At 48.4% G+C, this 17,567-nt stretch overlaps 1 protein-coding gene across 1 annotated transcript in view; it reads right to left on the bottom strand.

Annotated features, from left to right (window-relative positions):
* Positions 1–17,567, bottom strand: part of SPAG5 (sperm associated antigen 5) — a 374,185-nt gene that overhangs the window by 123,695 nt on the left and 232,923 nt on the right. Inside the window, exons 14-15 of the mRNA XM_082245996.1 lie at positions 14,335–14,449; positions 14,047–14,180 (exon numbers count right to left, since the gene is read on the bottom strand). Of these exons, the coding sequence (XP_082102122.1) occupies positions 14,047–14,180; positions 14,335–14,449 (249 nt within the window). The remainder of the gene's footprint in view (positions 1–14,046; positions 14,181–14,334; positions 14,450–17,567) is intronic.

Below are 17,567 nucleotides of genomic sequence, written 5' to 3'. Positions count from 1 at the left end.
GTATGGAAATCGTCGCCTTAGTCGTTGGCTGGGTAACAGGAATGACCTCAGGCCACTTTGAATGGGCATCAATAATGATCAAAAAGGTGTGTCCCCTGATCGGGCCTGCAAAGTCCAAGTGTAGGCGAAACCAGGGAACCGTGGGCCAAGTCCAGGGCTGGACGCACCCTCGAGGAGGGTCTCTTGCAGTTTGTGCACATCCAGCACACGCATTCACATATGTCGTGATATCGGAGTCGAGGTTCGGCCACCACACATAGCCTCGGGCCTTTTGTTTCATACGTGTGCCTCCAGGATGACCAGTATGTAGCAAGTCCAGAATGTGTCTCCGGAGGGTCTGTGGAACGATCACTCGGTCTCCCCATAAAACACAGTTGCCAGACACAGTTAATTCCAGACGCCTACGGAAGTAAGGTTCATAATCCTGTGTGACAGTTGCAGGCCAACCGTACCGTACCCAGGAGAGTATTGTTTTAAGGAAGGTATCCTTGGCTGTATGGGCTGCTACTTCCCCGGAAGACAGAAAGGACAGGCTGATGTAACGACAACTCTTGACAGGTGGAGAAGAGTCTGTTAATGTCCTTGTCAGACGGGACATGGCGTCTGCATTAGCATTGGCATCATGGCTGCGATACTGGATTTTGTAGCTATATGCTCCCAAGAATAGGGCATAGCGTTGAAGACGGGCCACAGTCGTCTGGGAGATGCCTTTGTCAGGGCTAAAGATCTGAAGGAGTGGTTTATGATCAGTCAGTATGGTGAATTCCCTACCATACAGGTAAAGATGAAACTTCTTATTTGCCCATATGAGCGCCAGAGCCTCTTTGTCAATGTGAGAGTAATTGCTTTCTGCTTTTGTCAAGGACCTGGAGGCGAATGCCACTGGTTTCTCTGACCCATCTGGCAAAACGTGAGATAGTACAGCCCCTAGACCATAGGGTGAGGCATCACAAGCCAAGGTGAGAGGCCTTTGGAGGTCATAGTGCACGAGCATGCGTGACGCCAACAGCTTTCGCTTAGAAACTTCAAAAGCACGTTGGCATGCAGCCGACCAGTTCCATCTGGAGTGTTTCTCCGAAAGCTTGTTTAATGGAAACAAAGTGTATGCTAGATCCGGCAGGAATTTGTGGTAATAGTTCAGCAAGCCCAGGTATGATCGCAGCTGCTGGACGTTGGTCGGGGCTGGAGCTTTTACTAAAGCATCAACTTTGGCTTCCGTGGTGTGTATACCCTCTGCATCCACAAGGTGGCCACAAAACTCCAATTTAGGTACCATGAATTGGCATTTCGCCAAGTTCACTTTTAGACCCTGCTCTTGCAGTCTCGCCAACACAAGCTCCACGTTATGCTTGTGTTCCTGGTCCGTCAGGCCCGTGATGAGCATGTCATCTAACAGGCACTGCGTGAAAGGAATGTCCGCCAAAATCTCATCCATTTTGCGTTGCCATACAGTCCCTTGTGAGTGTTGATTGTTAGAAACTTGCGGGACGAAGGGTGGACCTCAAACTGTAAATAAGCTTGCCTGAGATCAAGCTTGGTGAACTTTTGACGACCTGCAAGAGAGGCAAAAATGTCATCTACTCTGGGTAGGGGATACTGGTCTATCTCCAGTTGAGAATTTAGTGCCATGCGGAAATCGCCACAAATGTGTAAGTCCCCATTCGCTTTCTTGACTGGTACAACTGGTGATGCCCACTCGCTGTGCTCTACCTTTGAGATGACACCTTGTTCCTCCAACCGGCTTAGTTCAGCTTCCACACCTGCTCGGAGTGCGAAAGGTACCGTCCGAGCTTTGAAGAACCTAGGCTGGGCATTGGGTTTCAGCCTGAGTCTCACACAGTCATGCTTTATTTTTCCCAAATGGTTATCAAAGACTTGTGGGAATCGCTGTTTCAGGGACTTCACCAATCCCTCTTCATCCCCTGATGGGATGGTCACGGTGTTGCAGGGGTTAATGGCGATGTCTGGCATGCAAAAGTGAGCAATCCAGTCTCTCCCAAAAAGAGGGGGTTCCCCATGTTCTAGGATATACAATGGCATTCTTTTCGTCTGACCCTTGTAGGATACCTGTACTTTCACTTACCCCAGTGGGTGGAGTATCTGCTTTGAATATGTCTGCAGTTTGATTGGTGTTGGACGGACAGTTGTTCGGATGAGAAGTTTTCTCCATTGTTTCTGGGTGATAACTGAAACTGCTGCTCCTGTGTCTACATCCATCTTGAATTTCTTTCCTTCCACGGTTACCTCTACAGTCATTGCAGAGGGTGCTGAATGCATATGATGTATGTTCAATCTGTGGAGCACTTCCTCATCCTCTGATGACGATGTATATCTTCCCACCATATATGCCTTTGTCCTGGTGTTCAGAGGTTGTTTATTTCGCACTTTCTTACTACGGCAGACTCGTTTCAGATGGCCTGCCTTACCACAATTATGACAGAGCTGATCCTTAAACCGGCAGACTTTGTGATCATGGTCTGTATTCCCACAACGGTAGCAAGCTGACGTCCGGGTTGGTGAGGTTCTATATTTCCAGTTAGCTGCAGTTTGCTTGACTGCTGTTCTGAAAACTTCCTCTTTAACCTCTTCCCTTCTGCTCTGGGGGTTCAATGCCTCTGTATCTTTCACAGCCATTTCCATCACTGAAGCTATCTCAATTGCCTTTGTAAGGGTAAGGTCTTTCTCTGTTAAAAGTCTCTTTTGGCTAGACTCACTATTCAGTCCCATGACAAACTTATCCCTCAGTGCAGTCGGTAAATACTCCCCAAAAGAACAGGTTGAGGCTAGTCTGCGAAGGGCGAGCACATAAGCCTTAATATCTTCACCTGGCTGCTGCTGCCGCTGATAAAACCTGAATCTTTCTGCAATCTCTAGTGGTTTAGGCTGGAAGTGATTCCCTAACAGTGTCAGGAGCTCTCCCAAAGTCTTAGTTGCTGGTTTTTCAGGGAAAAGGAGATCCCTAAGAGTGTCATATGTCCTAGCACCAACCACTGTCAGAAAGACTGCTACTTGCCTGTCGCCTGGGATGGCATTTGCACAGAAATATTGTTCTAGTCTTTCAATCCAGGAAATCCACGTTGTCTGTTCTCCATCAAATTCACTTAATGTCCCGATCAATGACATTTTCCTGCTGGGCTCTGTGGGTGTTTGTATTCCTGACAATCCAGAGTTTTTTTCTTCCTTTCCTTTCTCACACGGTTGTGGGGGTCTGCGGGCAGGGGGCTCGTCGGAATCTGGAAGCCCCCTTTAACAAGGGGGCCCCCCAGATCCCTGACCCCCTCCCTATGTGAATGGGTATGGGGTACACTGTACCCCTACTCATTCACCACATAAAAGGCAGTGTATGAAAATAACGACAGGAGACGTTTTGGAAAGTTTATTAAAAATCTTCATCCGGCTCTTCGGGGTCTTCTCCTCTCCGGGGTCTTCTGCTCTTTTGCTGTTCGCTCTTCTTGTGTTCTCCTGCGTCATCTGTGCCACGAGGGGGTGGGGCCTCCTGATGACGTCATCGGGGCCACGCCCCTAATGGCTATATAATAAGCTGCAGAGACCGGCATAATCGCCGGAGACGCCGTCGGAGGAGGACCGGAGGAAGAAGAAGAGCCGACAGCAAAAGGGCAGAAGACCGGAGAAAAGAAGAAAAGAAGAGAGGACAGCAGAAGACCCCGGAGAGGAGAACACAAGAAGAGCGGACAGCAAAAGAGCAGAAGAACCCGGAGAGGAGAAGCCCCCGAAGAGCCGGATGAAGATTTTTAATAAACTTTCCAAAACGTCTCCTGTCGTTACTTCCATACACTGCCTTTTATGTGGTGAATGAGTAGGGGTACAGTGTACCCCATACCCATTCACATAGGGAGGGGGTCTGGGATCTGGGGGGCCCCCTTGTTAAAGGGGGCTTCCAGATTCCGATGAGCCCCCTGCCTGCAGACCCCCACAACCACCAGCCAGGGTTGTGGGGATGAGGCCCTTGTCCTCATCAACATGGGGGCAAGGTGCTTTGAGGTGGGGGGTGCAGAGCTCCCCCTGCCCCAAAGCACCAACACCCCCCCATGTTGAGGGCATGTGGCCTGGTGTGGTCCGGGGGGGGGTGGGGCCTCTCGCTCGTCCCCTTCCCTTTTCTGGCCTGCCGGGCTGCATGCTCAGATAAGGGTCTGGTATGGATTTTGGGGGGGACCCCCATGCAGTTTTTTTCCCATTTTTGGCGTGGAGTTCCCCCTCAAGATTCTCACAGTGCAGGTTGCGCCGCAAGTCGGATCCGACATGCGGTGCGACTTCCATTCAAATCTATAGGCTCCCATAGGGAACCATTGATTTTGAATGGAGGCAGAAAAACGCTGCTAAAAGCAACGTGGCCAAACGTGCAATAACGCAAATGGAAAAAGCTACTGAAAGCACGTTTAACAGCTGCTTTTTCCCGGCGTCAGAAATAGCTTTGCAGGACGTTTTTTCTAACGTCCCGTGTACATGGAGCCTTAGCCTTTGCCAACTCGTCCCTCAGTAAAAGATAGTCTACGTAATCCATATAAGGAAATATATCAGCAGCGATCTACAGCAAGAAAAGGGGCCAGCATCTTGGGGGGGGGGGGGGGTGGACAAACAAGTAGGGCAGTGTACGCACACAAAAAACTGAATTTTTGGAAAATCTTACCGTAAAATTCCTTTCTCTGAGTCCTCTTCATAATCTTCACTAATGGGGTAATTGACCTTACTAGGCAACAAGATTTGTTAATATCAAAGCTTTTAGCATATCCCCTCAGTCAATACCTCCCTGCTTCCAGCATTCTCAACTCAGTTTCAGTAGCATAGCAGTAGAGTACATAGAGAACCCCAAAAGAGGGGCGGGGGCGGCAACTGTCGGAGGACTCAGAGAAAGGAATTTTACGGTAAGATTTTACAAAAATTCAGTTTTCTCTTACGTCCTCCGACAGTCGCCGCCACTTCATAATCTTCACTAATGGGGACGTCCCAGAGCAGTGTAGACATGAGGGGTGGGAAAAAAAAAGCAGCCGCGCCTAAAGCAACGCAGTACCCACATAAGAGAAAGGAACCTTACCAAGGTAAGAGAACCAACCTGGCAACAGGAAAACGTGCTCAACAGGAGCAACAAGAACAAGTAACCCAGGGGTAAAAACACCCCAACAGCCAAGGGCCCAAACAAGGGACCCTAAGGCACTGACGCACTAAGAACTTTACGGCCAAAGGAAGCATCTGCCGATGCCTGAACATCCATTTTGTAAAATTTTGAGAAGGTGTGAACGGACGACCAAGTCGCCGCCTTACACACCTGGGCCACAGAAGCCTGATGACGATAGGCCCAAGACGTACTCAGAGATCTGGTAGAGTGCGCCTTCACAGGGAAAGGAGGAACCATCCCCCTCAAAGCATAGGCTTGCACAATCGTCTGTCTGATCCATTTGGCGATGGTAGCAGCCAGAGACAGAGACAGCGAGATCTCCCTGATCTTTTCAAAGGGAGCATGTTGTAACACGGACAGAACCAAGTTCAAGTCCCATGGAGGCAAAGGATCCCTCCTAGGAGGGGCCAAATGTCGCACCCCCTGAACAAAGGTGCTAACCAATGAATTAGACGCCACAGGGCGTTGAAAAAGAAAGGCCAGCGCAGAAATCTGACCCTTAATTGTGGCCAGCGCCAAACGCTGGTCCACTCCAGTTTAGAGGAAAGCCAACACTCTCGACACAGAGTATGAGCGAGGGGAATACCCCCTGGACTCACACCAGGCAAAGTACGCTTTCCAAGTACGGTAGTAAATATTTCCCGAAGAGGCTTTTCTAGCCTTGATCAAAGTGGGAATGACCTCAGGGGAGAGACCCCTATCCTTCAGGACCTGGCTTTCAACAGCCAGGCCGTTAAAGCCAGCGACTGTAAAGCAGGATGGAATATCGGCCCTTGAGACAGAAGGTCTTCCCGAAGCAGCAGGCGCCACGGAACGTCGACTGCCAAATTTATGAGGTCTGCGTACCAAGACCGGCGAGGCCAGTCCGGTGCCACCAGAATCACCGCGTGCGGTTCCGAGGCCAATCTGCGAAGCAGCCTGGACAGCAGCTGAATCGGTGGAAAGGCATACAGACGATACTGATGCCAGGGCGCCACTAACGCGTCTGAGGCGTCTGCCCGAGGATCGCGCGTCCTTGCCACAAACCTTTCCACCTTGTTGTTCAGACGAGACGCGAACAGGTCCACGTCCGGAAGACCCCACTTCGCGCACAACATCTGGAAGACCATTCTCCCTGGTCCAGGGACTGGCGACTCAGATAGTCCGCCTGCCAGTTCTCCACCCCCGGAATGTGCACAGCCGTTATCGCTGGGACGTGCGTCTCGGCCCACGACAGAATGTCGTTTACTTCCCGAGCAGCACGGGCACTCGTGGTGCCCCCTTGATGGTTGATGTAGGCCACCGCTGTGGCATTGTCTGTCTGAACCCAAACCGGACGGCCCTGAAGCCGTTCCGACCAATGCAGAAGGCAAAGTTTTAGCGCTCGCAATTCCAGAATGTTGATCGGAAGGGAGGACTCCTCCTCCGACCAAGTCCCCTGGGCGGATAGAACGCCCAGAACACCACCCCAGCCCGACAGGCTGGCATCCGTGGTGAGCACCGTCCCCGACAAGGGACGAAAGGACTTGCCCCCCGACACCGCCGGGGACTGGAGCCACCACAAAAGACCCCTTCGGGTGTGGTGGCTCAACAAGATCAGCAGATCCAGAGATTGCGGACGCCCGTCCCACTTGGCCAAGATCTCCGCCCGAAGACCCAACGTGTAAAACTGGGCGAAGGGAATCGCCTTGAAAGCCGAGACCATCAGACCTAGACATCTCATACATGTCCGGAGGGACGAGCACTGAGTGTCCCTGAGGGACCTGACCTCGTCCTGAAGTGTCCGGAGCTTGTCTTCCGGCAGGAAGACCTTCGCTTGAGCAGAGTCCAGGATCATCCCCAGGTAGTGAAGACGAACTGACGGACACAACGTTGATTTTGGAAAATTTATCGTCCAACCAAACTCCTGCAGAGTCTGCATCGTGGTGGACAGGTCGTTTACCAGGCCCTGACTGGTCACAGACCAAAGCAAGATATCGTCCAGATATCCCAAGACAGAGACGCCCTGGGCTCTCAATAAAGCCAGGACCGGCGCAAGCACCTTGGTGAAAACCCGCGGAGCCGAAGCGAGACCGAAGGGTAACGCCGCAAATTGGTAATGATCCTCCGCAATGGCGAATCGAAGGTACCTCTGGTGACCCTCGAAAATGGGGATGTGAAGGTACGCATCCTGCAGATCGATGGAGGCCATGATTTCCCCCGGACTCAGGGCAGCTACCACTGAGCGTAGGGATTCCATGCGGAACTTGCAAACCCGCACAAAGCGGTTCAGAGCTTTCAAGTCCAGAGTCGGACGTACCTTGCCCTCCTTTCTGGGCACAGTGAACAGATTGGAGTAGAACCCCCGAAATCTGTCCCGATGAGGCACCGGAACCACCACTCCCTGGGCCCGCAGGTCCCGCACCGCCAGGTGCAGATCCTGCAAACGCTCCGGAGACAGCTGAAGATTTGAGGGAAAAAATCTGCTCGCCGGCCGAGAGAGAAACTCGATCTTGTATCCAGATCGAACGATTTCCTGAACCCACCTGTCCCGAATGCGGGCCAGCCAGGGTTGAAGAAAACCGAGCAAACGTCCCCCCACCCCAGAACCGGGTGAGGGCGCCCCTTCAGGCCGAAGTGGTATGGGCAGCGGACCCGGACTGGCCGGACTTCTGCTTCCCTGCCCACGGCTTCTTCTGGGAGCCCTGGCCCTTGAAGGGCTTGCCCTCACGAAAGGACCCCTGAGAGGGACTGAACGAGGTATTCTTCTTACCGCGAACAAACTTATTCTTGTGAGTTTGGGGTAAGAGAGTGCTCTTACCCCCGGAAATTCCCTTTATCAGAGTATCCAAAGACTCGCCAAAAAGGCGAGATCCCGTGTAGGGAAGATTAGCCAGAGTCTTGCGAGAGGATTGGTCAACCGACCAACATTTCAGCCATATCAGGCGACGGTTCAACACCGCTACACTGGAGAGACGTGCAGCCAAAGGGACTAAATCCAAGTCCGCATCGCACAAATACATGACACCCTGATGAATTTGATCTACCATAGCCAACGTTGTCGGCGGAGCAGAGTCAGCCACCAGGGTGCGCCTGAGCACCTGCGTCCAATCCGCAATAGCTTGGGCTGCCGTAATGGAAGCAAAAATAGGCTTCAGCATAGAACCAGCAACCGTATAAGTATGACGGGCCAGAGACTCCAATCTCCTGTCCGTAGGGTCCCGGAACACCGGGGTATTCTCAGCAGGAATCGCAGTAGATTTATTCAAAACTGCCACCGCGTGACCCACCTGAGGCGGCACACACCAACGCTCATCAGTGGTGGGTGTAAATGGATAACGCAGCTTGAACCTACTTGGCACAGTAAAGGGCTTCTTTAAATTGCGCCATTGCTCATCAACAGCGCGTTGAAATTCCGCAGGGCAGGGAAAAACCTGCGCAGATTTGCGTTTCCTTTTAGTCCCATAAGAGGACATCAAAGCAGGAGGACATGGTTCATCCTGCAGATGCAGTGTTTCCTCGATAGAAGTAATCAACTCATCCATGAGTGCAAGCTCTTCAGGCGAGCCAGGGGGAGAAGTATCAACTCCTTCTACCTCAGCCTCCCCCTCAGACCCCACAAGGTCCAGGGATGAGCGAGACCCTGAGAAGGGCACTCCAGCCATAGCAGCCCCATCGCCCTCTGAATCAGACGAAATAGATAACCTGGGCCGTTTTGCGGATCGATCAGCCATTAGCATCTGCACCTGAGAAGCCAAGTTCGCTACAACAGCAGCCAGATCAGCCCGCTCGGGGGATGCAGCAGCCCCTTGGCCCCCCACCAGGGTGGGGGGAAACTTGCAATCCTGAGAATCCATGCCCCAGTATCAACTGAAATAAAGGACCGCCCCTTTAAAACCGCGTCAAGCGCAGCCCACCGCACACTACTGTATGTACCGACCCCCGCAGGGATAAGGAGCACTGAGCAAGGAAATACAGGATAAGGAAGGTAAAAACCTGGAGAGAGCACACAGCTGCTGCCACCGATCGCTGTTCCAGTGAAAAAGGAAGTGATGCAATGACTGACCGCCCTATATAGCCTATGAAGGCTTCACAAACATGGCCGCTCGGCTGAGGGAATCAAGGCAACAAGAAAATGGCGCCGACATGTGCTTGAAGGAGCGATCGCCGCCAAAATGGCGGCGTTTGGCGCCAAAACACCGCGCTGTATCACACAGGGCCGGTCACCACAATTTGCCAAGAAAAATGGCGGGCCGCAGCAGCGGTCGCCGCACAGCATGTCTGATCCCAGTCTGCCCCATACATCTCACACAGCAGAGCGGGAGAGCCCCCCCGCAGCCCACAGAAAGGCAGCTATTCCACACAGGAATCTGACAGGGAGCTCAGCACTTACACAGACATGCGGGTCACACAGCCACAGACTGACACCCAAACAGACAGGTCCCCACATAGAAATTTACTTACCATTCCGGATGGCGTGGGGAGCCTTCTCTAGCGACCAAACCGCTGTACTGAGGACAGGGAGTGTCGCAGCCAGGACGCAGTGGACTGCGGTGCGAAACCGCAAATGGCGTCCGGTGAGGTAGCCACCTCACAGGCAGCATCCCTGCAGCGAACAGGGATGGGTCGTTCAATATGCCAGGGAAACCTGAGCTGAACGCTCGATGGCAGGCTGGGGAAACCCCTGGCACACAGCCCTGGGATCCAGGGTGACCAGACCGAGACCCAGCTCCGCATGATCATCTTCATCCGAAGAAAACTAAACTAATGCTGAGAAAAAAACAGCTAAGTAAAAGAAAGAGAAAAATACTTGAAATAAAATCCAAAAGAGGATAGAAGGCTGAGACTGAAAGCCCCAGCACAGGAACAGCCAGCTACTCCTAAGCTAGGCAATTGAAAACTGAACATGTATATCTAAAGCCGGTGCAGCTATGGACCAAGCAACATGTATATTAACCACTTTAGCCCCAGCCCTATTTCGGACACTTTTTGTTCACAAGTTAAAACCAGTATTTTTTCCTAGAAAACTACTTAGAACCCCCAAACATTATATATATTTTTTAGCAAAGACTCTGGAGAATAAAATGTCGGTCATTGCAAAATTTTTTGTCACGCGGTATTTGCGCAGCGGTCTTTAAAACGCCATTTTTTTGGAAAAAATTTGAAAAATCACATTTCACTGCATTTAAAAAATACTAAACAGTAAAGTTAGCCCATTTTTTTTGTATATTGTGAAAGATGATGTCACGCCGAGTAAATAGATACCAAACATGTTACGGTTTAAAATTGCGCCCCCCCCGTGGGATGGCGACAAACTACGGTCAATAGAGATCTCAATCTGCGACGCTTTAAATTTATTTAACGGTTACCAGTTTAGAGTTAGAGTGTAGCTCTTTTTTTTAAATTATTGCCCACGCTCTGGCGATCGCGGCGATACCTCACATGTGTGGTTTGAACAGCGATTTCATTTGCGGCTCGACTTGCGTATACGTTTTTTTTTGTGCGCGAGCTAACGGTGACGGGGACGGCTAAATTTTTTTTTTTTTTTTTTCCTATTTATTTTTTCTTTTTTTTTAAACTTTATTACAGGTTTTTAAAAAAAAAAAAAAATCTGATCACTTTTATTGCTGTCACAAGCAATGTAAACATCCCTGGTGACAGCAATATGTCGTGACAGGTACACTTTATGGAGGGATCGAGGGTCTAAAAGACCCTAGACCCCTCCACTACACTTCCCTGTATGCAAAACGCCGAAAACGGCATTTTTGCATACAGCCGTTTTTCAAATCTGCCGCCTTTTGCAGCACAGTAACCCGGAAGTGACGTCATGGACGCCGCCTCCGGGTTACGTCATCGGAGACCCGATCGATGCCGTTTCCGGCATTCATCGGGACTCCATCCAGCCGGCGGACGTGCCGGCTGGGTGCTCGGGGCTCCCGGTGGGACGGTAGCCCCGAGCAAAGCCGCGGAAGGCGGCGGGAGGGGGGGGACGTCCCCTCCCGCCCCCCCGGGTAACGATCGAGCGGCTCCCGAGCCGCATCGATCGTTACCGACGGAAAGCCGACCGTCGGCTTCAAACAACGGTACCGGGATGATGCCTCTAGCTAGAGGCATCATCCCGGTATAACCACTCAAAGTCAGCCGACGTAGAGGTTACGTGACTGGTAGTAAAGTGGTTAAAAAAGAATAGCGCAACCATGCAAAAGAAATGACTATTAAATATGGAGACAATCCATAAATAAAAATGGGGGTTTAGTCCCACCATATGGCCATATCGTGCTCAAGCCCACCACTGCGTCAAAGTACCCCATTATCAGTGGGTCCTACACTATCCATAGAAAAGGGGTGATTCCAGCCTCTCCAACCCTTGGAGACAACACTCCTTGCTGGGATGGATGTGCTAGTGCACTACAAAGGACTCCTCCTGTATCTACTTGATGGTGGACTCTGATAGAGTACAAGTGTGTGTGGGGGGTGGGATGCTCAACCACAGAAGTCTGGTCAGACTGAATACATAATAAACAAGCAAAAAATTGGGGGAGCAAACCCTGAACATGTATATCTAAAGCCGGTGCAGCTATGGACCAAGCAACATGTATATTAAAAAAGAATAGCGCAATATACATGTTGCTTGGTCCATAGCTGCACCGGCTTTAGATATACATGTTCAGGGTTTGCTCCCCCAATTTTTTGCTTGTTTATTATGTATTCAGTCTGACCAGACTTCTGTGGTTGAGCATCCCACCCCCCACACACACCTGTACTCTATCAGAGTCCACCATCAAGTAGATACAGGAGGAGTCCTTTGTAGTGCACTAGCACATCCATCCCAGCAAGGAGTGTTGTCTCCAAGGGTTGGAGAGGCTGGATTCACCCCTTTTCTATGGATAGTGTAGGACCCACTGATAATGGGGTACTTTGACGCAGTGGTGGGCTTGAGCACGATATGGCCATATGGTGGGACTAAACCCCCATTTTTATTTATGGATTGTCTCCATATTTAATAGTCATTTCTTTTGCATGGTTGCGCTATTCTTTTTTAATATAATTGAAAACTGAGTTGAGAATGCTGGAAGCAGGGAGGTATTGACTGAGGGGACCACCCCCTAGGGGTGGGACATGCTAAAAGCTTTGATATTAACAAATCTTGTTGCCTAGCTACTCCTGCGGAGAAAAGGTCAATTACCCCATTAGTGAAGATTATGAAGTGGCGGCGACTGTCGGAGGACGTAAGAGAAAGGAAGCATATTTGTGCTGAAATACTTGCATCCATAATGTCCACAGAGGTCATTAAGTGCCCCAGATTGTGGGAAGTAATGATTGGCCTCGCAAATTCCATGGCTAGGATCCCCTGACCAAGGAGTTATGCCAGCATGGAGGTCCACTAGCTGTTGCAGGGAAAGCATCAGATTGGACATCAAGCGAGGGGACGATAGATTGGGAATTTAGCTATTAGCCCCAGGGCACCACCCATGGACCAGGGCATCTGAAAAGTTATTGGACCGTGTGGTCATAAAGGCCAGCAAATGCCCCACTTATGAAGGGAAGTGAGGGCTTCCATTCATAACGAGGACGATGAGCGAGCTAGGAGAATTGTCACAGGACCTGTAAAACACAAGATTTTCTCAACAGTCAGGGTCTTAGTATGACAGAAAATTGCTGGATCCATTATAGGAACAGTTCTCTTCCCAGGGAACACCTCTTTAATAGGATATTTCAGAGTAAATCTTGTGGAAGAGGTAAAACATCCTATCATGATTAGACAAATCCCCATACAACACAGTGAATGTACAGGATATTTTGTTATTTTTTTTAAAGCCTTGGGACTTTTAAGGGAACCCAGGCTAAACCCTTTGGGTAGTTTATACAAGCTGAGTGGTGTGAACCTCTGAGCTTGTGGATGAAACTAAACGTGTGTTTTGTGTTATCAGTTGCTGCAGACCCTATTGTGTTCCCACAATGACAGTAGTAATGAAGTGTGCTACCCCATATCACACTTCATTACTACAGTTTATACAAGCTGCATGAGGCAAGCTTTACCATTTAGGAGTGCCCAGTCACATGGGATTAGAGCATAACACAATGGCAAGAACTAACTTCCCGGTGTCCGGTGATGTACGAATAAGCATTTTTATTTTATTTTTTTCTCCTCTATGGATTGCAATAAAATAAAAAATATTTTTTTTAAGTGTCACCACCAAAAGAAAGCCTTGATTGTCTTAAACATAATGTATTACTTTATCTTAAGTAATGACAAGGTTATTGCAAACAAGAAAATAGGTCCATAGCAACCCTGCAATGTTTACATTTCTGCCATAAGCCTAAAAGTTTAAATAGTTAAAGTGGGAATAAACCCTAAACTAAAAGTCTATTATATTGCAGCATACCAATCATTAGATGTTGTAGCAGCATTATTTATGTTTTTTCCTTCTGTTTTTATCTGTGGTCTAGCCAGTAACACACCTCCTGGATTAGAGTGCCCATATTTGGGTGAATGAACACAGGGGCACAGAAAACAGCAGCATGGTAAGCCTGGTGGGAAGATTAGTGTTAGGTGTACTAGCAGATTTAAATACACTAACAAATTGAAGCCAAACTCCAGCTCACACGTTAAAATCAATTACAGCAAAGTGTTTTTTTTCCCCCTTTTGTGATAAAGGTTTTCCATAAAAAAAACGTCAAAAATCTAAGCACCCCTGCCAATGTTAATGGTTTATCGCATCCCTGTAAACTAAGATGGCTGGAAAAGAGCTTGTTCTTTTGAAAAACAGACTTACTGGCTGGATCACCAGATGAAAATAGAAGAAAGCAAGACTAATAAAAGAAAAGTAATGCGGCTATCACATCTAAGAATTGGCAAACTGCGATATAATAGAAGTTTGATTTTTGTGTAAATACTGCTGTAAGTAGGTGATACAGTAAATCACAGATTATCATGTTTAGCATGTACTCACTCTAGCTTCTTGATGATATCCTTCAGATTCTCACACTGATAATTTCGCTCTAGTAAGTTAAGATGATCAATTCTTCGCTGACATTCGGTTTCTGTTACTTGCTCTTGACAAACACGATTCTCTTGTTCAAGAAACTGGAAAACATGTACTTTGTTTCAGCACACAGTGGGCAATTTACAATTAAAAAAATACAGTGGCATTATCTGTCAATTCACTGTGTCATATTCTTTTGGGGAATCTAAGATTTGTTTGGTTTAACACTGCACACAGAAGGAAACAGTGTCTTACCTCCAGGCTTTCTGTATAGTAGTTAATTTGTGAAGCATGTTCCTTTTTTATAGCTTGCAGCTGTGCCTGCAGGGCCATCTTCTGGCTGGAAATCTCTGATAATTTAAGTTCCAAGCTGGAATTGTAAATAAAACATACGAAAACACAAATTAAAATGCCATTTACTGATAACACTATACTAAACTACCAAAGAAAACACCCTAAAAAAGGGTTATGCACCACTACATTCAACTTGCTTTTTTGCAAGTTTGCATATAAAAAAGAGATAGAAACAAGAGATTAAAGAGATAGAGACAAGAGATTAATTTTTCTAATTTAAGAAAGCCATTTTGATCTAAGCAGCCATCTTGCCACCTTACTATGAAGCAACAGAAAACAAATGTTCATCAAGCTTTCAGCTCTCACAATAACTAGAAGTAGTGAAATTAAAGCCACCGTCCATTTAATATTATAGAATGATATATTTAAAATGTAAAAAAAAATAAAAATAAGACCCCACAGGAATGTAGCTTCACTATGAAGTAAACACAAACCGAAAACACTATCTGGAACCTACTTTACATAAGTACAACAAATATTACTGCAGCACAGGCAATTAGAAAATACGTCTTTTGATGACGAAACGTGCGTTGGGTGGCGCTCTTGGTGACTCGTGCTGCAGCGTGGAGGAGAGGCGGCGGCCATCTTTTTGGTTGTCAACGCGAGGGACGCCGAGGAACACCGTGGGGAGGTCCATACACACTAACCAGAGATGCGAGATCATCTTTTTAATCCTGTAAGTGTGATTTTTATATATGGGAATAAACTTTAAAGCAGTCTGCGCTATGTGAGTGTCCCTGCTCTTTTTCATTCCATATCACACCATCTATTTGAGTTTGCCAGTCCAGGATCAGAGAGTGAGAGTCTTCGTTCCTAACCTGTTTTCTGGGCTTATGCGATCTCTGTCATGGGGGTCAACTACAGCTGGTAAGCAGTGGTGATATTGGAGTGCTTTTTGGTAGCGGTCCTTCGACTCTGAGATCACTTCATCTTTCTTCAGTGTGGAGATACATTCCTAAGGATTGCTTTTGGCTCATTTATTTGGGACAATTTTACAGGATTTAGCGCCACAGCTATTGCTCCAATTAGAAAATAAGGCAGTTCATTAAAGCAAAGATCATGGCAAAATTGGATTTTTGTCTTACCGTAAAATCCTTTTCTCTGGAGATCATTGACATACGCAGTCTCTTTTCTTCATAAAAGTAGGGTTATACTGCCCCCTACAGGAGTAGGACACTAGGTAGAAAATAAGTCCCAGGAGGTATACCACCCCTCTCGGCTATAGGATGTCAGTTTTGTAAAAAAGCAGTGTCAGAGAAAACAATACCAACCCAACTCAAAACGGAGGGGCGGGTACTGCGTCCGTCAATCAACTTCATAGAAAAAGATTTTACGGTAGGACAAAAAAAAAAAGATTTTCTCCATCGCTCATTGATGGACACAGTCTTTGTTCTTCATAACAGTAGGGACGTCCCCAAGCAGTGCCATAAAAATAAGGGGTGGAAACAGCAGAAAATAATTCCTCCAAGGCTGAACCATAGCCAACCAGGCAACATAGGACTCATCAGTACAACAAGATGAGACCCACCTGAAAAAAACATTAACGCCCTCAAGGCAGACTAAATATACCCTTAAACGGCTGCCTGCAAAACTTTGCGGCCAAAAGAGGCATCTGAACATGTCAGCACATCCACCTTATAAAATTTGGTAAAGGTGTGAACAGACGACCAGGTAGCTGCCTTGCAAACCTGAACCACAGATGCCCAAGTAGCCCAAGTAGAATGCGCCCTAACAGGGAAAGGTGGAACCTGACCCTTAATTGAATAAGCCTGCACAACTGTCTGTTTAATCCATCTGGAAATAGTTGCAGCAGACGAAGGCAGCCCTTTCTTTGGTCCATCCGTGAGTATAAAGAGCAAATCTGACTTTCGTAAAGACTCAGTAGTTGCCAAGTACACACTGATTGCCCGAACCACATCCAAGTATGCACTGCAAATTCCTTAGGATGTTTAGGTTTAGGACACAAGGAGGGTAGCACAATATCCTCATTTAAGTGGAAACTGGAAACCACCTTTGGAAGGATGGATCCGGGCGAAGCACCACTTTATCCCTGTGAACCACCAGATAGGAAGAATGACAGTAAAAAGGACACCAGTTCCGACACCCTGCGTGCAGAAGTAATAGCCACCAAAAAGGCCACTTTCTGGGATAAGGTAAGCAGGGGAATCTGCATGTTTTAAAAGGTAGGTTTCTGGAGAACCGACAGTACCAAATTAAGGTCCCAAGGTGGCAACGGCGGTCGCACCGGAAGTGCCAAGTGTTGCACCCCCTGGATAAAGTTACGTACCAGGGAATGGGTGGCCAACGGCCTTTGGAAGAAAATTGCCAAGGCCGAGACCTCACCCTTGATTGTACTCAAGGTCACTTTTTGATAAACTCTCCGTTGAAGGAAGGCCAAGATCCGAGCCACCAAGCAAGAACAAGGGGAAACCCTAAGAGACTCACACCACGCAATATACAACTTCCACGTATGATGATAGATCTTTCTAGAAGTTGCTTTTCTCCCTTTAAGCAGAGTCACTGCAGGCAGATCACTGAAGCAGACAATCCCATCATTCAGCACCTGGCTTTCAACAGCCAAGCCATCAATGCCAGCGACTGTAGGATGGAAGATTGGCCCTTGAGACAGTAGATCCTCCCTGAGAGGAAGTCTCCAAAGAACATCTACGACTAGCCTGACCAGGTCGGCGTACCAAGCTCAGCGAGGCCAGTCTGGAGCCACAAGGATGACCAGAATCCCTTGGCAGCAACTTAAGAGAGGGAAAGGCATACCTCAGCTGATACTGACCCCAAGGAAGCCACCAGCGCGTCTGTGGCATCTGCGGCATCTGCCAGAGGGTCCCGAGAGCAGGCCACAAACCTCTGCACTTTCCTGTTGATCCAAGACGCCAACTGATCTACTTCTGAATTGCCCGAACGAAGGCACAACTGCTGGAACACCTCCGAATGGAGAGACAATTCCCCTTGATCGAAAGTCTGTCGACTGAGGTAATCCGCCTGCAAATTTTCCACTCCTGGAATGTGAAAAGTGGAGAGAGCCAGAAAAAAGCGTTCCACCCATCGAAGGATGCCTGCCACCTCCAAGGCCGCAAAGACACTTCTGGTGCCCCCCTTGGTGATTGATATAAGCCATG

The sequence above is a fragment of the Pelophylax lessonae genome, assembly GCF_965119305.1.
Source record: "Pelophylax lessonae genome assembly, chromosome: 2".
Lineage (NCBI taxonomy): Eukaryota > Metazoa > Chordata > Amphibia > Anura > Ranidae > Pelophylax > Pelophylax lessonae.
Note: the sequence above shows the minus strand (reverse complement) of the source record. Positions and strands in the feature narration are given on the sequence as shown.